Raw genomic sequence first — 22,533 nt, 5'->3', positions numbered from 1 at the left:
AAGTGTGGACGAATTCGGTCGGAAACGGCCGAAAACGGCCAAACCGAGGCGAATCGCCACCGCAAGCGGCGGCGCCGTCGCCGAAGCACGGCGGTGCCGCCGTGCCGGAGTTGCGATATTGGCTGAAAGGGGCCCTGGGCCTAATTTGGGATTTTTTGGAACACGTGCAGGTACTAGTAGTGCGTTTCAGTTCTCCGAGAAAAATTCAGGAAAAATTAGGGACAGCCTGTAGGCGCACTGTGAAGCCGTGTTTGGACCCCGAAACGAGTAAGGACCCCTCACCCTATCTCCTATCACGGTATTAAAGTTCAATAAATGATAAAACGGTATTCCATGAATCAACGAATGTGTGAAATTGCTTAAGGTCGCTAATGGAGCCCGAGTCTAGTGTGTTTGACGGTTAACGTTTATTTGGCCTGTTTTACAGTTTTAAATGCAGTATGAGGTTTGATGTTTTCATTTTATAGTTTTGTGTGCATATTTTACTGTTTTACTGATTATGGATTGAATGACTGGGATATTGATGCTGTATGTTGTCTGTTTGACATAAATTACCGTTTGCTTGTTTGTATGTGGATTGATAATGCTGACTGAGGGAAAAGAGAATGAAAGATTATGTAAATGGGTAATTGTATAATGTGGTCAGCCTGACTAGATATCCTGGGAGATGGTGGATGGACCGGGTCCGTAGGGAACCCTACCGGGATTGTGGTCTCCCATACCGGACGGGGTATGGAGATCTTATGTGTTTTGGCGCCCATACCGGACGGGGTATGGGGACGACCTGTTTCACCCTCATACCGGACGGGGTAATGAGGTTTATAGTTTTGGCGCTCATACCGGACGGGGTATGGGGACGGCCCTGGAATCTGATTTCAAGTGTTAAGGGTTAACGGGTAGTGGGACCCCTATGGATCCCCATGGATACTAGTGGGCTGATAAATGAGGAAAATATGTTGTGTAACGATTGAATTACGAAAGGCTTGATAAGTGTTATGTTATACAGTTTATATATGATTTCATGATGATGATGATGTTATTGCTTTCGTATATTGTTTTCATGAATTTCGCTGAGGTAAGTGAATGGTAAAGGTTTTATTATTGATAAAAGGATTTGTTGTAAATTATGCTCCATTGGTCTTTTTGTGTTTTCTACCCACTTTTACCTCCGTGACGGTGAGATATCGTGATGTCTTTACTGGGCTAGTGTAGCTCATTCCTTATTTAATCATTTCAGATCAGGAAGACATTGTTCCCGAGCCGGTTCCGCAGGAGGACGACGAAGGGGACGCCTAAAGACTCCATAGTCATATTCGTAGCTTTTACTTTCAAGTTTCTCCTTTAGGTAGTTTGATCTTTTATATTGTGAGCACGTTTTTGGTTTTAGTGTAAGGGATGTTAATCTAATTTTTGACTTCGCTTCCGCATTTGATATTTTTAATATACATTTCATTTTAAATTTCCGGGGTCGTTACATGGTGGACAAATGAAATAAGGTGTGAGAGATCAAGAATGAGAAGGAAGAGAAATCGAAAGTTAAAAATTTCACATAGTATACATAAAATTAAAGTAAATTAAATACAATAAAATTTATAATTTCATCGATATACTTTTCTCTATTTAAACAAAATCCACAAGAATAATGGTTTTATATGTTGTTGCCAAATGTAAATAAAACAAGTTTTAGACAATTTCAAAGCAAAATCATGTTTTTTTAAAAAATAAAAATAAAACAAGCTTAATTTAATCATATTTTTGTCATTTTTATTTAATTTATGTAATTAAATAGTTTTTTTTTTTCTCCAATAATATATTTTGTTGTATAACACCCAAACATCAAGTGTAATTATCTACTTATTATTAATTTTTCATTTGAATTAATAAAATTTTACTTTGTTGTAAGAATTATGTTACCCATCAATTTTGTCTCCTTCATTTAATTTTTTCCCTCCAAAGAGACACTAAGTACTTACTAGTTTTGGAGAAGCAAAATCTTTTGGTTAAGTTTAGTTTAAAATTCAATTTCATAGAGTAAAGAAAATTACAATATAAAAGTTTTATTTTTTTGTACAAATAATTTTATAATTCTAAATTAATTTATGTCTAATATAAGTTATATATTTTTTTAATGATTTTTTCTTTAACCAATGAAAATAAAATAATCATTGTGAAATTGAAGATGTGAGTAGAGTTTATCTAATCATGTAAGTAATTGTAATTAAAATAGAATAAATCGAAACTAAATCTTGACGAAATTCGATAGTATTATATTTTTTAGACCAAATTGTACCAATAAAAATTTTAAAGAAGTTCTAAATCTCCAATCCAATCGAACTAACGGAGAATTGGGATCTCATTGGTTTGAAGGCATTGCCGCGAAAGCTCTAGGTTTTTAAAAAAATCGTGAGCTTTTTTTTTTTTAATAAAAGATTAAATAATAATTGATTTTAACGCGATTTTGTAAAAAAAAAATCTGTGGGTACTAACAATTAATTATCGGATTCTAATTATTTAAAAATTAAAAAGTTTTATAATTTTAAATCCAAAAAATTCTATGGGCACTAACTATTAATTATCGGATTCTAATTATTTAAGAATAAGAAGATCTTATAACTTTAAATTAAAAAATTATGTGGATGCAAACTATTAATTATCGGATTCTAATTATTTAAGAATCAGACGATCTTATAACTCTAAATCAAATAATTAATAATTTCGGATCACAGCTTTTTTTTTAGCATGAACTTGTATTATCATTCTCCCGAGTCTAATTTATTCCTAAACTAAACTTTTAAAAAATTGAGGAAATTACTAGTAACCAATAACATACATAATGTAAATAAAGTTTTAGGAGCCGGAGCTTGATTACACTCCTTGGTTAGTTACTTACCATTGTCTTCATCTTCTTCCAAGACTCAGTCTGTTTGTTTGACTGGAAAAAGATTCAAAGATTTGAAAAAGAAAGAAAGAAAATTCCCAAACAGTGTCAAGAACTGTTTGGACAATTCTGTCTTTTTAAGTGAAATGGGTGTCAAAGTCATTAAAGATTATACATGCATGGACCCAGAAAACTGATGTCAAAGCCAACAAAACCAAGAATTTTTTTTTTTTGGGGAAAAAAAGGTAAATTTTTTTTTATTTAATCATTAAACAAGACAGAAAACAAAAGGAAGAGACAGAAAATTATTCAAAAGTAAAAAAGAAATATGAAGAATAGAAAGGCTCAAGGGAGTTACAGACAAAGAAATTACAAAATTGAAAGGAACAAGCTGACCAAAAGCAAAACAGAGAGAGAAAAGAGTATTAAGCTTAGTTCTGACATAAGTTCATCAACCCTCATTGCCGCCCGCCACGCCATCTTTCCTCTTCTCTCCCCAGTTCCTTCTTCATTTTCTTAATTCCCTTTGGGAATTCTCAACTGGGTACCAGAGATTTTCCAGTTTTGAAGTTGGGTTTTGTTTTTTTTTAAGAGGAAAAGAGATGGGTTGGAACTGAAATTTTATATCTCTATATCAGTTTCTCTTTATATAAATACGTCCACCTGTACGTGCATATATAAACATATATATGTTTACATATATAGGAGATAAATTGTTCTTGTTTTTTAACTCTTTATGGGGAGATGAGAAAAATCTGAAGATAGCTAAGGGGATTTTGTTGGATGCTGAGTTGCTGATTAACTGATTTGGCCAATTGATAGTGGTTTTCTTTTTCAGATTTTATCTGCTAAAACAAGAAAGAAGGATTAAGAGACCTTGGTTTTGTGAATATGTACAAATCATGCACAAGGTATAAACAATCCTCGCCGTGGTTTTCTTGAAAAGTTTCAGATTCTTCAATAACCAAAAATAGACACGTTGAGCTCTTTTCTTCCTCAATTATCTCCCTCAAAACCTGCATTTCACCCCCCATATAATACAAACCCAACTCACCAAATCTCATCCCTGCCTCTTTCTCTCATACATAATCTATACATACAACAAGAAGTACAGAGAAACTTCAACATGCAGCAAGAACAAGGAGCGGGTGAGGAGCAGATGAATAATCAGCAAGATTCCAGAAGAGATCAGACGAACCAGCAGCCGCAGCCGCAGCCGGAGCCACAAAAATGTCCAAGGTGCGATTCTATGAACACAAAGTTCTGTTATTACAACAACTACAGTCTATCTCAGCCTCGCTATTTCTGCAAGACTTGCCGGAGGTACTGGACACAAGGTGGAACTCTGAGGAACGTGCCGGTTGGTGGAGGTTGTAGGAAAGGGATGAAGCGTGCTAAGACTGCTGGTTCATCTTCTTCATCTTCTGCTGGTTCGTCTGGTGAGACGGCAGAGTCAACGCCATCACCAACTATTATCCCTTCAAACCCACCATTGTTCCCTCCTGGTAATCTGGGTTTGATGATCAGGAGCAAGGATCAGGGTCAGATTGGTGGGAATCTTCCTACTGCTTCTGAAATCTCCACCGTGGGGTCGTATTATCAGGGCTCTTTGGCTTCAAATTTGAGTTTCTTGCCTGCTAATCTTCAACCTTTTGGGTCTAATGTTCAACCACAGCAGTTTTTCCAGATGGGTAATCCTAATCCTTTATACCCATCTGATCATCACGGGAGCTTGATCCAGTCAAGCAGGCCTCATGATCATCACCATCATCATCATCATCAGCAGCAGCAAAACTGGCACCACCGTTTCATCATCAACAACACTGCTAATAATCCAACTGTTGATTCTGATCAGACTCGGATTATGAGCATCAATGGCGGCAGGAATATTACTAGTCCCAGCAGCCGGAGTGAAAACACTAACACCACCACCACCACCTCCACCAACCCCACTGTTGGGTCTCCTCCTTTCAACCCAACAAGCCAATGGCCTCATGACTTTCCTGGTTATTTTTCTCCTCCATGATCAAGTATCAATTTGTTGGGTATATCTAGACTAGACCTCTAAAGACTAGATATGACAACAAACAAAGAAACAAAAAAAAAAAAAAAAAAAAAAGAAAGAAAGAAAGAAAGAAAACAAAATTACAAGACAGTTTGAGTCTCGGATATCTCTTGTTTCAATATTGTTTACTTTTTGTTGGGTTCATTACAGATTTTAATCAGAGAATTGTGAATGCGGGTATGATGCAAATGGGAAAGGATTTTATTTGTTCAAAAAGAGGTTTGTGGGTTCTGAGTCAAGTTTGTTGAATTTGAACTTTTTGATTACAAGAATTATAAAGTGAATGTTTGATAATTTCTTTGACTGTAGAAAAAAGGTAATTAAGTAGGGTTTTTATAAGAGTTGAAAGTGGAAGTAACAGTGGAATATATTGATTTGCATGGATGGGAGCCATGGAAAACTGGGATGGTGCTTTTGTTGAAGTTGTTGGAAAAGATGGTTTGTTCTTATGCATGTGGGTGACTGACCAGACACGTTGTGCTTTTAGTCTATCACTTTACAGTTCCGCATAATCTTGATGATGTTTTCTCACTCGGCCACGCATACATGCATTTTATAAACAGGAGCATTACTTGTGCCTAACGACGACTCATTGTCTACGTTGAGTTTTAAACAAAGTGACTACTTCCCAAATGCTAGTCTTCTAGGCTGTATGTGCTTGATCTCTCCTTATTCGATCCTCTTTTAACTCTTGTGCATTCGACTCTAGTAATTTACTCCTCAAATCATTCAATAGTCTCTTCAATTCTGTATAATAATGGAAACTAGAGTAGATTACTACTATGTAATATGTTAAAAGTGTGACACTTTCAAAACCAAGTAAAATGAGTAATGGGTCTGGTTTGAATAATCATACCATACCATACCATACCCAACCCATTAATTTTTCTACTCCTTGATTTAACATAAAATATATAAATTCTAATTTGAAAATAAACACCTTACAATATTATTTTTTTGCTCAACCAATTTAGCTATAACATAGAATTAATTCTAAAGATAATATTATAATCTTACCCAAAAACCATATTAATTCTAAGAAGAGTTGTTTAATATATACATAAACTAATATATATATATATATCTTCATTTTTTTTTTCTTCTTAATTTACTACACTAACTTATAATATTTGTTCAAAAAATAATGATTAATTATGTTTTATGTATATATATTTCAAACAAATATCTCTAAAATTAATATTTTTCATGTAGTTAATATTAGCCTTTCAAATATTTCTGTAAAATTATTATATAATGTATAAGTAAATTAATTTACTTTCTATGTATATATATATATATATCTTTAATTTTAATACACTTAAATATGTAAATCAATCACTATACGTATGTAAAATTAAAAAAAAAATAAAAAATAAAAATAACAATGCATTTATGGAGTTAGACATACATAGATGATTAAAACTTATCAAAGCTTAATATTATATTGACGTGCATGGTTTTGTTTATTCAATTAGAAATTAGGCACGTAAATTATCAATGCCAAAGTGGGTGTGCATATACATGCGTGTATCTATATATATATATATATACATGTATGTATGTTTGAGGCACCCAAAGCACTATTTGCATTTAATTATAATATAATAATTATGAAAAAGAATAAACAAACCAAGAGAGAGAACTTCAACACTTCCAAATGTTTGCTGAAAAATATGGATAATTTTTTTAAAAAATTTAATTTAATTTCAAATATTTTAAAAACAAAAAAATTAAAATAGTAAGATAATATTTAAATTTAAAAAATTAAAAATTAGGTATTGGGTAATTAAGGGATTAAGTTAATTTAATAATTAAAATAAATGATAGGATTAGGGGCGTGATGGTAGGTATTGTGATTTCCAAGTAAAGCAAATCAAATCTTTGTGAGATCTCTGTCCAGAGAATAAATTATAATGTGACCTCCTTGGGCTACCTTCTATCACTTCTTTGCCGTACACCCACTACATACATACATACATACACATATACATATATATATACATACACACACACACACACATATTATATACTTATGTTGTTATAAAAACACTAAGTAATGTTTTAAATGTAAAATATTATTGTGCTACCTTAAACTATTTATTTTTAATCTTAAAAAAAAAATACAAAATTTCACATGACCTCAAGTTAGGTAAATATCACATTATGGTTAGATTATTTGTCCACGTGCGATCCCACGTGTCTGATGATCTGGCATCTGACGTGTTCCAAAAAATTAAAATAAAAAAGGATCCCGGACTCCTTCAGGTCGTAGCTACCATCGAAGAAGAGGTAAGGCCGCGGGCTACGTGTTTTTCCGGCAATTGTCGCCGATGACATTGAGAGAGAGTTAAGAGCGGAGGACTTGAAGCCGAGAGAGAGAGAGAGGGGGCTTTTGAGGATGCGAGCGGTGGCGTCGAGGAGGTCGGGAGAGATAGCTTTACTGGCTTGGGCCTCAGCTTGTTTGGCGAGGGAGACGGCGGAGGAATGAGTGGTTGACTCTCATCTTCTTCTGTCAAATCTGTCGATGAGAGTCCCTACTCGACAGAGGAAGTTTAGAGAGATAGAGAGAGGAAATGGGTTGAACTAGCAGGAAGGTTCTGGGGAAGGTGAGAGAGAAGAGACCAAGTTGGGGACGGTAGAGGTATGTGGTGAGGTTTGGGGAGAGGAGGGAGGGGCCAGGCCAGTAGTTGTTTTTTTTTATAAATTTTTTTTTTTATGTTATATTAAAAAAATATTATTTTTTCATATTAAATTTCACACTGTTAAATAAATATTACGTTAAAAATGACTCAATTTAATTAAAATACGACAAGTATTTAACTTAAGTTCACGTTATACATTTGTTAACATTGTGAATAATTAAAGTTCAAAATAAATTTTGTTTTTAAAATATAAAAATTAAAATAGAAAAAAAAAGTACATGTATAATTTTAAAATATTTTAAAATAATATATAGATCAATTTAATATTCTAGCATACAATAATATGATAGCAAATTTCACTAAAACAAGAAATGAACATATAATAATTTATAAAAATTATTTTATATATATATATATATTAATGTTTAAATCTAACTCCACAAATAAGTAGAAACAATAAAATAATATTAAAAATAAATTAGCTTTTCTGATGTTTATATTTCTAAATAAGTCATTAATAATTCTTTTTAGCTTTTCAAAGAAATCAACCACATTGAAATGTGTTGTATTCTCAATCTTCTTTAAAGATCTATTTTAGTGTATCATATTGTAACATTTATAACATATCAAAATTCTGATATAAAAATATTTGACACCGAAAATTTTGATAAGAACGACTATCTTAATCAAATTATTTAAGCAAGTAATACGTTAATTTAGAATCACACAAAGCAGATAATTCGTAAATCTAATGCATTCAAAACATATAATAAAAAATTAAACTCTGTCTCTAGTTCGAAGCAGGTTCAAAGTTTATATATCTACGATTGGGGATGTTTTCGGGTTTGATTAGATTTGTCATGAACCCGGCTTGTTGTTATGTAACACCCAATATTTATTTTTTTTATAAATATAATTATTTATTAATTGAATTGAATTAAATTTATTTTATTTTAATTTGATTTAATGAAAATAATAATAATAATAATAATAATAAAAGGGTGAAAAATTAGTTAAGAATTTAATTGAAAACAATATTGGAAAAAAAAGGGAGAAAATTTGGGTTCTGATGGTATTTTTGAAAGAAAAATTAAAAACCGAGGAACCAAACGTAATTTAAAAAAATTGTACCACGTCAGATGCCCCGTCAGCAGCCCCGACCAACCAAGACGCGCTAGATGGCAGAGGCGTTGACGTGAGAGGCTACGCGGGGGGAACCACGTGCGCGATTCGCGTGCGCGCGATCGAAAGACTGACCTCCGTTCCCGCGCACACGGACGACCCAGAATCAAAACGCACACAGACGGCCCAGATTGCATCGCGCACGGATGACCCAGATTGGATAGCGCATGAACAGCCCAGATTTAATCGCGATGAACTATCCAAATTCATTCCCTATTTAATCGTGATCGGACAGTCCAGATTAAAAGCGATGGACGGTCCAGATCAAAAGCGGATGAGTATAAATAACCCAATCCACACCCAAACACTAACCCTAGCCGCTAGAGCTCCTTGCCGGAGAAGACAACCCAGCCGTTGGGGAGCCGACCGCCGCCACCCGCTGCCGCCGCACCGGAGCAATTTCCAACCTCCAAACGAGGTAAAAAATTTCTCTTATTGAACGAAATTCAATTTTAAACCCACTCATGACCAAATTGGAGTGAAAGAACTGGCCAATTGGCCGGAAAACACTGCCGAAGCTAGGCGGCGCCCCCGCGGGGTGTTTCGAAAAACGCCTCCGATGAGGCCATTCCCGATTCTCTTTCGATGTAATTTTTTCACCGTTGTGATCACTGTTTCCTTCTCTACAGGTTAACCGAAGCAAAACACCCAACCGCAACGTGAGCTGGAGGAGCCGCCGCATCGGAGAGCACCACCGCCAATGAGTTTCGATTTTCTATGTTTTTTTCCCATCGAGAGCCCTAAGTGTGTTTTCTCGCAGGAACTGATACAAGTTTGACTGAATTTGGCCAAAAACAATCGAAAACAACCAACCCGAGGAGGGTTGTCACCGCGGGCGGCAGTGCTGTCGCTGGAGCACAGCGAAGCCGCCGAGCCGAATTTTTTAAATTGGCCAAATGGGCCATGGGACTAATTTTTGGGTTTATTTGGGACATTTTTAGGTACCGTAAGGGCGTTTTAATTTCCGAAGAAAAATTCAAGGAACCTAGGGATCTCCCGTAGGCACAGTAACCATTTAGTTTTCGGTGTCAAATCAGGTAAGCACCCCTCATCCTATTTCCTATTATAGATGTGAAGTTTGAATAAATAATTATACGGTCTTTTGTACAAGTTAGATAAATATGCATAATTAATTACGATTGCTAATGGAGCCCGAAATCGGATATTGTTCTTTGTTGATTCCTATTGATTTATTTTACAGTTTAAATGCATGATGGTATCTGGTTTTAGAGTTTTAAATGCATGTATTACTATGCTACTTGACCACTGTGTGATTTTAGAATTTAAGATGTGATTGTATTACCGGGTACATGTTCATTGTTTACGTGATTGCGTTTAATTTGGTAACGGAGATTAAGGATAAACAGGAAAAAGATGTGATCTAATAAACAGATAAAGTGACAGCCTCACTAGATATCTTGGGAGATGATGGACGGACCGGGTTCATAGGGAACCCTACCGTGAACATTGTCTCATACCGGACGGGGTATGAAGACTTGGTCATTTGATGCTCATACCAGATGGGGTATAGGAATAGCCCGCTTCACCCTCATACCGGACGGGATATTGAGACGGCCCTGGAATTAAGATTGTAAAGAGAAATGGTTCACGTGTAGCGGAGACACCCCTATGGATCCCCATAGATACTAGTAGGTTGGTGAAACGAGAAACGGTGATGATTAGTTATTGTCAATGAATATAAATTTATGATATGTTCTATGTTACCGATTGTGCATAAAGTTATGATCTGTATGATGTTATTGTCTTTATAGGTTATTTTTACAGATTCCCCAATGGTAAGTAGAAGGGTAAATGATTTTACTTTTAATGAATGTATTAGTTTAAATTTAGTGCTCAATTGGTTGTTTTTGGTTTTCTATCAACCTTTACTTCTGTGCCGGCGATATAGTATGATATCTTTACTGGGCTAGTGTAGCTCACCCCTTATTTAACCATTTAAAATCAAGAGGACCTAGTTCCCGAGTTCGATCCGCAAGAAGGTTGTGAGTAGAAGCTAGATACTTTATAATTTCCTTTATTTTTTTCCATTTCTCGTATTTCTTTTAGAGAATTTATTCCGTGATGTTTGTTTAGTAGTTTTAAGTTATCGTGTAAGGGATATTAACCTTAACCTTTATTTCGCTTCCGCACTCAAATTATTATATGCATTTTCTTTTAAATTTTTTGGATCGTGACAGTTAGTATCAGAGCCGTGTTCCTCGGACTCGTCCCTTACACAATAATACTTAAAGAAATACCAAACAATAAATTATCACTCAACCTTTTCTTGTGACATGCAGGTACAGAGAGATGAGAAGAGGAAGACCCTCACTAAACCGAGTAGCCTGGGATGGTTCGCTCAGTGAAGACCTGGACAGGATATTTGAGATTTTAGAGAGACTCATTGTGGCCCAATAAGGCTGAGAGGAGAGGAGGGAGCTACCTGACCCTCCCCCGCTGCCACAGGTTGAGCCACCACTGCAGCGAGAGCATCCCGAGCCACCCCAATACGACTTGTTCCTCCACAGTACCACCCAGCACCGGCACAGTACAATCTGGCGCCCCCACCGTATCAACAAGTACTACCACAGGGCCTCCCAGTCTACCCTCAGCCTAACCTAGTCCCTTTTCGATGGGACACAGTTCCTCTCACGATTGACCCGGGCTACATAGAGAGGTACAAGAGACTAAAGTCATCCATTTTTACTGGGGGATCCTCTTTTGAAGATGCTGAGTACTGGTTGACAGAGACAGAGAAGGCCTTCAAGACCTTAGGGGTGACTTATGAGCAGAAGGTCACCCTTGTTACCTACATGCTAGTGGGAGAAGCAGACCGCTGGTGGGAACTCAAACAGACCACCCTGTCTGTTCCAATTACTTGGAAACAGTTCCTAATAGCCTTTCATGCAGAGTACCTCCTAGAGCATCTCCGACATCTGAATGAGATAGAGTTCATTCACCTGGTCTAGGGGAACATGACTGCGTCAGAATATGCTCGTAAATTCTTGGAGTTGGGCCGATACTCCCCTGAGACACTGTTGGATGAGGGTAGAAAAACTAGGAGTTTCCAGTGGGGCCTCCACCCAGAGATCAGGCAACATTTGTTCGTGTTGGAGCTTAAGACCTATTATGCCGTTCTGACCAAGACACAGCTGGTGGAGAGGAGCTTTCACACCCTCCCTCAGGCAGTAGGGAACCTCAGACCCTCAGTTCCGCCCCGCAGACCAGCACCTATTGTGTCTGTCCAAAATAACAAGAGGGCTAGGCCAGTGATCCAGGCTCCCCCTCAGGCTCTAGTGGTATAAAGTGGTAAGATCTGTCAACATTGCGACAGGGATCACGGGGACCGATCCTGCTACCGCCTCAACAACACCTGTCGCATATGTGGTAGTGCTAACATTATGCGAGAGAGTGCCCAAGGAACCAGAATCAAAACATACCTCCTATCTAGGGCAGGGCTTATAACCTCACTCAGCAGGATGCCGAAGCTGACCCAGACGTGGTACAAGGTATGTACACTATTTGCAACTATCTTGCTCATATTTTGATTGACACTGGTGTATCGCATTAATTTGTTTCACCTGTTTTTGCATCAAAATTTAATGTATTACCTGATAAACTTGATTCTATGTTATTTGTATCTACTGTTGGCAGTATAACACTATTGGGAGAAGTTGTATAAAGGGCTTGTGCCGTAGAGATAGCAGATAGGAAACTAAGTGTAGACCTAATAGAATTAGACATTGGGGATTTTGTTGTAATTTTAGGAATAAATTGGCTAGCGGCGTATCACGCCATCATAAATTATTTTAGTAAGAAGGTTGTATTCAATCCTCCTAATGAGAAGTCACTTATAAATTAATAAAATCATTTAGTACTTATTCCTTGATGACAAGTTTTCTTATTCGTCAAGTACCTTAACTTTGTTGTTTTCTCTAACTAGGCAAACCCAAGGAAGAGAATTATATTCAAGAGATTCTGGTAGTCTGAGACTTTCAGATGTATTTTTGGATGAACTATTCGGACTACCAATGAATAGGGAAGTCGAGTTCACCATAGATTTACAGCTAGACACCCAGCCTATTTTGTTTGCTCCTTATTGCATGAGCCGCGTTGAGATGGAGGAGCTGAGAAAACAGATCACTGAATTGCAGGACAGTGGTTTTATCAGACATAGCATGTCCCCTTGGGGTGCCGAAGTCACTTTTGCCAGAAAGGAAGATAGAACGTTGAAACTAGATATTGATTACAGAGGATTGAACAGGGTCACAATCAAGAACAAGTATCCCCTTCCCAAGATTGATGACCTTTTCAATTAGTTGAAGGGTGCGCAGGTCTTCTCCAAAATAGACCTGCAATTAAGTTACCATCAGGTGAAAATAAAGACAGAAGACATTCCCAAGACGGTTTTTCGAACCAGGTACGGACACTATGAGTTCTTGGTCATGCCATTTGGGCTAACCAATGCCCCAGTCATCTTCATGGATCTGATGAACAGGGTCTTTAGATAATTTTTAGATCAATTTGTCATTATGTTCATCGATGACATCCTGGTTTATTCAAAAAGCAGAAAGGAACATGCTCACCATCTAGCTCAAGTTTTGCAGGTTTTTAGAGGAAAGAAGTTGTATACAAAGTTAAGTAAGTGTAGATTTTGGCTGAAGCAGACCACCTTTCTGGGACACATCATATCAAAGAATAGAGTATCAGTGAACCCTAAAAAGGTTGAAGCGGTGCTCGGCTGGGAGAAATTGACATCAGTTAAAGAAATCCGTAACTTTCTAAGAATGGTGGGTTATTACCACAGATTTGTTGAAGAATTTTCTAATCTAGCTGCTCCCCTAACCCGACTCACAAAGAAGAATACCAAGTTTGAGTGGAACAAGGACTGTGAAAGAAGTTTTTCATAACTAAAAAAGTGGCTGACTACTGCTCATGTGTTGAACTTACCGAGTCGATCGGGAGGATATACAGTTTACAGTGATGCCTTATATGTGGGCTTGGGTTGTGTTATAATGCAGCATGGGAATGTTATAGCCTATAGGTCTAGACAGTTAAAGAGTTATGAGAAAAATTATCCCACCCATGACTTAGAGCTTGCCGCAATCATACACGTCTTGAAGACTTGACGCCATTATTTATATGAAGAGACTTTTCAGATCTATACCGATTACAAGAGTTTGAAACACATATTCACTCAAAAGGATCTCAATATGCATCAGAGAAGATGGATAGAACTTCTTAAGGACTATGATTGTGATATCTTGTACCATACGGGTAAGGATAACGTGGTAGCCGTTGCACTCAGTAGAAAAAATGCAGGTATATTAGTCAATTTGATAGTTTTAGAATGCAGGTAAATTGGGGCCACACAACAGGTTCGACTTCAGGACTTGAGGAGAGTCACAAGTTTTGGTCATCTAACCGTCCAGCCTAAGTTAATCCAGAGAATAAGGGAAACTCAGTCAGCTGATCCCGCCCTAGTAGCCCTCAAGAATGATCCAAAACAGGGAGTTAGCTTAGAATTTTGAGTCTCCACCGATGGGTTACTCCGATTCCAGGACAGGGTGTATGTTCCAGGTGACAGTGAGTTAAAGAGAGACATCATGATAGAGGCCCATAACTTAAAGTTTGCCATGCATCCCGGAAGTACTAAAATGTACCAAAGTATGCGACCTTGATTTTAGTGGAACGGGATAAAAAGAGACATAACTGACTTTGTGTCTAAGTGCTTAGTATGTCAGCAGGTCAAGACAGAGCATCAGCGCCCAGGTGGGTTATTTCAGCCATTACCGATCCCAGAATGAAAGTAGGAATATATAACCATGGACTTTATGACAAGGTTACCTAAGGCACGCTCAAGATATGATGTCATCTAGGTAATTGTTGACCAACTTACCAAGTCTTTCCACTTCTTGGCTATCAAGATGACCGATCCTTTGGACAAGTTAGCAAGAATATATATCCAAGAAATAGTCAGATTGCATAGAGTCCCAGTGACAGTGGTGTCCGACAAGGACCACAGGTTCACTTCTCAGTTTTGGAGTAGATTTCAGCAACCCATGGGAATGAAGCTGTCCCTCAGTATTGTCTTCCACCCTCAGATTGATGGACAGTCAGAAAAGACAATCCGTACACTTGAGGACATGCCCCGAGCTTGTGTTCTTGACTCCGGGGTCCATTGGGACGACCATCTACTCTTGATAGAATTCGCCTACAACAACAGCTACCAAACGAGTATTGGAATGGCTCTGTATGAGGTGTTATATGGGCGGCCATGCAGATCGCTAATTTGTTTGGAAGAAGTGGGCGATAGAAAACTATTCGGCCCAAAGCTGGTAGAGGAGATTACATCCAAAATAGTTAAGATCAAGAAGAACATTCAGACGGCTCAGAACAGGCAGAAGAATTATGCGGACACCCAGAGGAGAGATTTAGAATTTGAGGAAGGCGACCGGTGTTCCTCAAGGTCACTCCCTTCAAGGAAATCAGTAGGTTCGGCAGGAGGGAGAAACTGAACCCCCGATTTATTGGAGCATTTGAAGTCTTAAATAGGATTAGTACCGTCGCCTACAGACTAGCATTACCTCTAGAACTTTCTAAGATCTACAATGTGTTTCATGTGTTCATGCTACGTAAGTACAACCCGAACCCTTCTCATGTCTTGGCCCACGAACTTCTTCCACTCCAGGAGGATTTATCCTACGAGGAAGTACAAGATCGGCATTGCGGATCGAAAGAGCAGGTTACTCCGCAACTGAAAAATACCCTTTGTAAAGGTTATATGGCGGAACCAATTACCAAAGGAGGCTACATGGGAGCTAGAATCAGACTTTAGAGCCTAATATCCCCAGCTGTTCGATCGAGAGTAGGAGACAAATTTGAGGAATTAAATTTCTTTTAAGCGGGGGAGAGTTGTAACACCCAACATTTATTTTTTTGTTTTTATTTTATTTTTTTATAAATATAATTATTTATTAATTGAATTGAATCTATTTTAATTTGATTTAATAATAATAATAATAATAAAAGGGTGAAAATTAGTTAAGTATTTAATTAAAAATAATTTTGGACAAAATGGGTAAAAATTTGGGTTTTGCGGGTATTTTTAAAAGAAAAATCGGAAACCAGATATCAAAAAGTAATTTAGAAAAATTGCACTACATCAGATGCTCGGTCAGCAGCCCCGACCAATCAGGACGTGCTAGGTGGCAGAGGAGCTAATGCGGGATGCCACGCGTGGTGTACCACGTGGGTGATCTGCGTGCCCATGATTGAACGGCTGAGATCCATTCCCGCGCGCACGGACGACCCAGATTGAATCGTGATGAACGGTCCAGATTCACTCCCTATTTAATTGCGATCGGACGGTCCAGATTAAAAGTGATGGACGATCCAGATCAAAAGTGGATGGGTATAAATAACCTCATCCACACCCAAACTCTAACCCTAGCCAGAGCTCCTCGCCAGAGAAGACAACCCAGCCGCCGGGGAGCCGACTATCGCTACCCGCCGCCGCACCGGAGCAATTTTCGACCGCCAAACGAGGTAAAAAATTTCTCCTCTTGCACGAAATTCAATTTTAAACCAACTTATGGCAAAATCAGAGTGAAAGAACCGGCCAATTGGCCGAAAAATGCCTCCGAAGCTAGGCCGCGCCGCCGCAAGGTGTTTCAAAAAACGCCTCCGATGAGGCCCTTTCCGATTCCCGTTCGATGTAACTTTTTCACCGTTGTGATCATCGTTTTCTTCTCTACAGGTTGACCGAAGTAAAACACCCAACCGTAACGTGAGTTGGAGGAGTCGCCGTACCGGAGAGTCCCACCGCCGTTGAGTTTCAGTTTTCTACATTTTTTTGGGTCCACCGAGGGCTCTAAATGTGTTTTTTCGCTGGAACTGATGCAAGTTTGGCTGAATTCGGCCAAAAACGGCCGAAAACAACCAACCCAAGGCAGGTCATTGCCGCGGGAGGCAGTGCTGTCGCTAGAGCACGATGGAGTCGCCGTGCCAGATTTTTGAAATTTGCCAAATGGGCCCTGGGACTGATTTTTGGGTTTATTTGAGACATTTGTAGGTATTGTAAGCTCGTTCCAGTTCTCGAAGAAAAATTCAGGGAACTCAAGGACTGCTCATAGGTGCAGTAACCATTTAGTTTTCGGTGTCAAATCAGGTAAGGACCCCTCACTCTATTTCCTATCATAGATGTAAATTTTGAATAAATAATAATATGGTCTTTTGTACAAGTTAGATAAATATGCATAATTAATTACGGGTTACCAATGGAGCTCGAAATCGGACATTGTTCTCTGTTGATTCCTGTTGATTTATTTTACAGTTTAAAGCCATGATGGTATCTGGTTTTAGAGTTTTAAATGCATGTATTACTGTATTACTTGACCATTGTATGATTTTGGGATTTGATATGTGATTGTATTACCGGATGCATGTTCATTGTTTAGGTGATTGTGTTTAATTTGGTAACGGAGATTAAGGATAAACAGAAAAGGGATGTGATCTAATAAATAGATAAAGTGACAGTCTTACTAGATATCCTAGGAATGGTGGACGAACCGGGTTCATAGGGAACCATACCGTGAACATTTCTCATACCATACGGGGTATGGAGACTTGGTCATTTGGTGCTCATACCAGATGGGGTATGAAAACGACCCGCTTCACCTTCATACTGGACGGGGTATTGAGGTTTAATGTCTTAGCACTCATACCAGACGGGGTATGGAGACTTAATCATTTAGCGCTCATACCGGACAGGGTATGAGAACGACCCGCTTCACCCTCATACTGGACGGAGTATTGAGGTTTAATGTCTTGGCGCTCATAATAGACATGGTATGGGGACGACCCTGGAATTAAGATTATTAAGGAAAATAGTTCACGTGTAGCGGGGATACCCCTATAAATCCCCATGGATACTAGTATGCTGGTGAAACGAGAAACGGTGATGATTAGTTATTGTCAATTAATATGAATTTATGATATGCTCTATGTTACTGATTGTGTATGAAGTTATGATCTGTATGATGTTATTGTCTTTATAGGTTGTTTTCACAGATTCCCCAATGGTAAGTAAAATGGTAAATGGTTTTATTTTTAATGAATGTATTGGTTTAAATTTAATGCTCCATTGGTTGTTTTTGGTTTTTTACCAATCTTTGCTTCTGTGCTGGCGATATAGTGTGATATCCTTACTGAGCTAGTATAACTTACCCATTAGTTAACCATTTTATATCAGTAGGATCTGATTTCCGAGCTCGATCCGCAAAAATGCTGCGAGTAGAAGTTAGATATTTTATAGTTTTCTTTATTTTTTTTTTCATTTCTCATATTTCTTTCAGAGAATTTATTCCGTGATATTTATTTAGTAATTTTAAGTTATCGTGTAATAAATGTTAACTTTAATCTTTATTTCGTTTCCGTACTCAAGTTATTATATGCACTTCCTTTTAAATTTCTGGAATCGTTACATGTTATGCATGCATTTCGCAGTTTTTTAAGGTTATAGAACATGTGTACCGGTAGTAAGGAGGCCATACTTGATCATGCCAGTTTTTCTTTCGATATGCAGGCTTTTGTAGGGATGTTTTATCTGCCGAATAGTAAAATTTTCTAGTAACTATTTTAAATTTCAAAAATTTTTATAAAATATTTAAATAATTAATTAAGAATCACCCAATCCAATATCATATCTAGACTGCTGGTTGGGTTGCCTGCTGGTTAGAGTTCAAGGCGATCGGATAGTTTAGAGTCTGAAAATGAGAGTTGAAATAACATTTGGTTTCTTTAAACTCCGTAGATGCCAGAGAAGTAACCATTCGGGGCTGATTGATCCATTCAAGGACATGGTTTGAAGGAAAATTAGTATTATGTTACTTAAAATCCTTATAATGAACCTCATCAACTCCGTTAGTCATACAAGATTAGTCAATAGCAATCATATATATATATATATCTATATATGTATAGAAAAATATTTTTAAGCAGGAAAACATGCCTTACTTCTATATGTATATATATATATATATATATGTATATATCCATTGGTGATGTCATCAGAGCAGGAAGCACAGCAGAAAATGAAGGTCACCTTTTATCTTTTCAGACCGCCATCATTAATCACGTTGGGTTCACATTCAAACCCTTTCAAGTCTTGAAAAACATTCCATCCATGTTATGTATAAAAACATGCACATACATATTTACATATAATAAAACAAGTACAAATGTATAAAAGTTCATTAAGTTAAGCACACATGTATGTACATACAAATCAAGCATGCAAATAAATAATAAGCGCCGAACGATAGAGTTCTAGGCCATGAATAACAACTTCAATATATTTATGGCAATGGGATGAATACGATGCTTTGGTCAGAGTAGAATCATAAAGATGATGATGAGATCAAAATGTAGGACGATAAATAAAGAAGCTATAAAGCTACCTTTATATATATATATATGTATGTATATATATAGTTTTGCTTTTACAGAGGGAGACTCTACTACTAATAGTACTAATTAAAGACACCCGAATTATCTTGACTTGAAGAAACATGTATCTATGTATATATGTGCATGTGTGTGTTACATACACTATGTAGATGTGGGTGAGCCTCAACCTATGTGTATATATATATATATATATAGAGGGAGATATATATATGTAAGTATAGTAACTTTGAATTCGAAGGCTAAATTGCCAAACACTAAAATCCAATCATGGACCAATATGTATGTCTCTGTTTTTTCCTGGAAAATCATGGCTCATCGTGCATGGGGCTACTCCTCTCTCTATCTGATCATGATGTGCCAATATTCCATTAATGACCGCAAAAACAATTCTATTCATTTGCTTGAATTTATAAATCTTAATCTTTTCAAAAATAAAATTTATACGTTTCATTAAAAAAAAAAAAAAGAGTTCATAAAAATTCAAATTCAAGCTCTAATTAATGAATAATTAACTACAAATCCTCATTTTATAATAATAACATGTTAATCACAAAGTTATGTAAATGTAGTAGAAATTAAGAGTATAATAATAAACTACATTATAATACATTAATTACTAATTAGTTTCATAATTTCAATTAAAGAAAGTCAAGAACAAGATCAAGAAAGTCAACAACATCATGTATAGAACCAAGACCCAATTGACCACATTAATCCAATAAGTTCCCAACATTGCAATACCAAATTACAAATCTCCCTCTCTCTTATATACCCATTATACCAAACCACCCCCCACCCCAAGAAAACCAAAATTAAGAAGAAGAAAAAAAAAATAAAAAAATTTCCCAAGAAGAAAAATTATCAAATCCCCATATGATCTTCAATGAGGACTCTCACTTATACCCCCCAACCCCAACTCTCATATGAAAGAAATACACGATGAAAAAAAGAGAGCAAACTAATGTCATTATATATACATAAACACAAGATAAGAAAAAGCCAACTTACTTAATTAATTGCTAAGCCTCTCTTGAACACTGCGTAGATCATGATGATCAAGGATGATGAAGATGATCGACGACAATGGTGGTGATGTTGATGTTGATGATGATGATGATGATGAGATGAAGAGGATCCGAGGTTCCTCTCAGCGCAAATGGGTGATTTTCTTCAACCTTGAGAATAAAAATGAACAGGCTGATTAAAATTCTTGCAGCTGACATGATCTCTCCGATCCAAATCTTCTCTCATCTACTTTACTCTTTCTTTGTTTTGTGTGTACGTACTCTTAAAATCCCCACCCCCCTACTACTTTGACCATATAGATTCCAGTGCAAAGCGATGAACAGAACCTAATCAGTAGCTAAAAGAACCAAAAAGATTACTAAAAACTTAAAAGAGGGAGATAAAAAGAAGGAAAAAGAGCTTATAATTAAGCAGCTTTTGCTAGATCAGGGAAGTAACTGAGGACCCAATATTTGCTGGATCATGCCAAGCACTGAGTCCAGTTGTATTCCAATAAAGAGAATTAGGATCAGACAAACCCACTTGGTCGATCTGATTCCACTCCATCTTGCTTTGTTCTTGACCATTTTCACCTTTGACTACTCCTGTTAATTCAGTACTGTTGCCTCCCCCCATTTGAAGGTCTTGAAGTGAAGCTAGAGACTGGAAATGGTTTGGTGGTTGAGTGCCATTGATGAGCTTCTGTTGTTGGTGAAGAGTAGAAGCAAGTAAGGAAGAAATAGTTGGTGTAGAAGATGGAGAAGAATTAGCAAAGATGGGATAAGTTGAGAGGAAAGAACTTGAAGTGACCGCCATATCTTGAAGCTGTTTAGTAGTGTTAATTATGAGGGGATTATGATCAGATACAGCAGCATCATGAGACATGATATTCATCGTCCCTAATCCAAGAGCATTCAACTGAGACTGAAGACCATACCCAGAAGTAGTCGAAACTGATCTAGGGAAAGGAAGATTGATAGGATCAGATGGGTTAGTGGGTAAGCCATAAAACAAAGGGTTGATAGGGTTGGAAGAAGCAGAAGAGTTATTATTATTATTCATCTGGGAGTGATTAGGCTTGTTAGGGTTTGAAGAAGGTGCATCCATGGCAGGTGATCTCTTGACACGCTTGTTTTTTCTGCAACCACCACCAACAGGAACATTCCTTAGGGTTCCACCTCTGGTCCAGTAACGCTTACAAGCTTTGCAGAAGTGTCTTGGCTGAGATAAACTATAGTTGTTATAGTAACAGAACTTGGTGTTTGATGAATCACAGCGGGGACACTTGAGAGCAGCTTGTTCTTGTTGGCATGGTTTCTCCATAAGCCTAGCAGTTGATGCCATCAAGCTTTTCTCATCTATCTGGTTATGTCCCTGAAGCCAAACAGAAAGAGAAAAAGAAAGAAAGAAAGAGTTGAAGTGGGTAAAAATAACAAGACAAGACAGATATTCTGTTCCAAATGGAAAACAACAAAATTGAGTCATGTTGTGTTTAATAATTGAGATAAAGAAGGAAGAAGAAGAAGAAGAAGAAGAAGAAGAAGAAGAAAGAAAGAAGAAAGAAGAAGGAAGAACCTGTGACCACTGGTTTGTAGTTGAAGAGATGACAGGCATCTTCTCACATTTCCCCAACATTTCTTTCTTCTGATCTCAAAGGAATCGTTGAAACAAGTAGTAAACAGACAAAGAGCAGGTGGCGGACTGTCTTGAGGGACTTGAAATATTATGACAGTGACGGAGAGAAAGAAGAGAGATGAGTAATTAGGTTAACAAGATAAACTAATTAATAATCTTACAATATTATTTTAATCTAATTATTGTTTTTATGTAATTTCACGTGATGGGTTACTTCTGGGTAAATTTTTATACACATAACCAATTAATATAATATAATATATATTATAATATTATGCAATTGAAGAAAAGAAGAAAGAATATGGGATGTGGTGGGCATATAATAGATGTTCAAAATCCAACAAGAGGACAGAGAGGTAAAGTAGAACATAACAGATGAATCTTTGAGAGGATCAAGAAAGGAAGAAAGAAAGAAAGAAAGAAAGAAAAAAAAAAAAGAACAACACAACATGAGACTTACACATGACTATACGTAACATTCCTTTGCATCAATGAATAAAGAGAATCCCTAGGGCACACTATCCTATGCTCTCATACAGCAAATCCCACTTCCTCTCGTAAATTTACTACCCATATATACCGTAAGTATATCTATCCATACATATACTCTATACCCATTTTATATATAAACACTAAGAATAAATTATATACATAAG

At 37.0% G+C, this 22,533-nt stretch overlaps 2 protein-coding genes across 2 annotated transcripts; one reads left to right on the top strand and one right to left on the bottom strand.

The window, feature by feature from the left end:
• Nucleotides 1–3,234: 3,234 nt before the first annotated feature.
• LOC110822573 (uncharacterized) lies at nt 3,235–5,318 on the top strand. Its single transcript, XM_022052708.2, has one exon. The coding sequence runs from the start codon at nt 4,005–4,007 to the stop codon at nt 4,902–4,904; it is 900 nt and encodes a 299-aa protein (XP_021908400.1). The 5' UTR covers nt 3,235–4,004; the 3' UTR covers nt 4,905–5,318.
• A 14,602-nt stretch (nt 5,319–19,920) lies between these two features.
• LOC110825678 (dof zinc finger protein DOF1.4-like) lies at nt 19,921–22,040 on the bottom strand. The gene is made up of 2 exons (XM_022056159.2): nt 21,818–22,040; nt 19,921–21,616 (listed from the first exon to the last, which is right to left on the bottom strand). Exons 1-2 carry the CDS (start codon nt 21,875–21,877, stop codon nt 20,684–20,686), a joined length of 993 nt encoding a protein of 330 aa, XP_021911851.1. The 5' UTR covers nt 21,878–22,040; the 3' UTR covers nt 19,921–20,683.
• Nucleotides 22,041–22,533: the final 493 nt, after the last annotated feature.

This window comes from Carica papaya, chromosome 7, assembly GCF_054855325.1.
Source record: "Carica papaya isolate Zhongbai chromosome 7, ASM5485532v1, whole genome shotgun sequence".
Taxonomy (NCBI): Eukaryota; Viridiplantae; Streptophyta; class Magnoliopsida; order Brassicales; family Caricaceae; genus Carica; species Carica papaya.
Note: the sequence above shows the minus strand (reverse complement) of the source record. Positions and strands in the feature narration are given on the sequence as shown.

Excerpts from the sequence above, each read along its gene's own strand:
- LOC110822573 (XM_022052708.2), top strand. The coding sequence starts at position 4,005 with ATGCAGCAAGAACAAGGAGCGGGTGAGGAGCAGATGAATAATCAGCAA.
- LOC110825678 (XM_022056159.2), bottom strand. The coding sequence starts at position 21,877 with ATGTTGGGGAAATGTGAGAAGATGCCTGTCATCTCTTCAACTACAAAC. Across the intron at positions 21,617-21,817 it reads CTACAAACCAGTGGTCACAG|GGACATAACCAGATAGATGA; the intron begins GTTCTTCCTTCT and ends GTTTGGCTTCAG.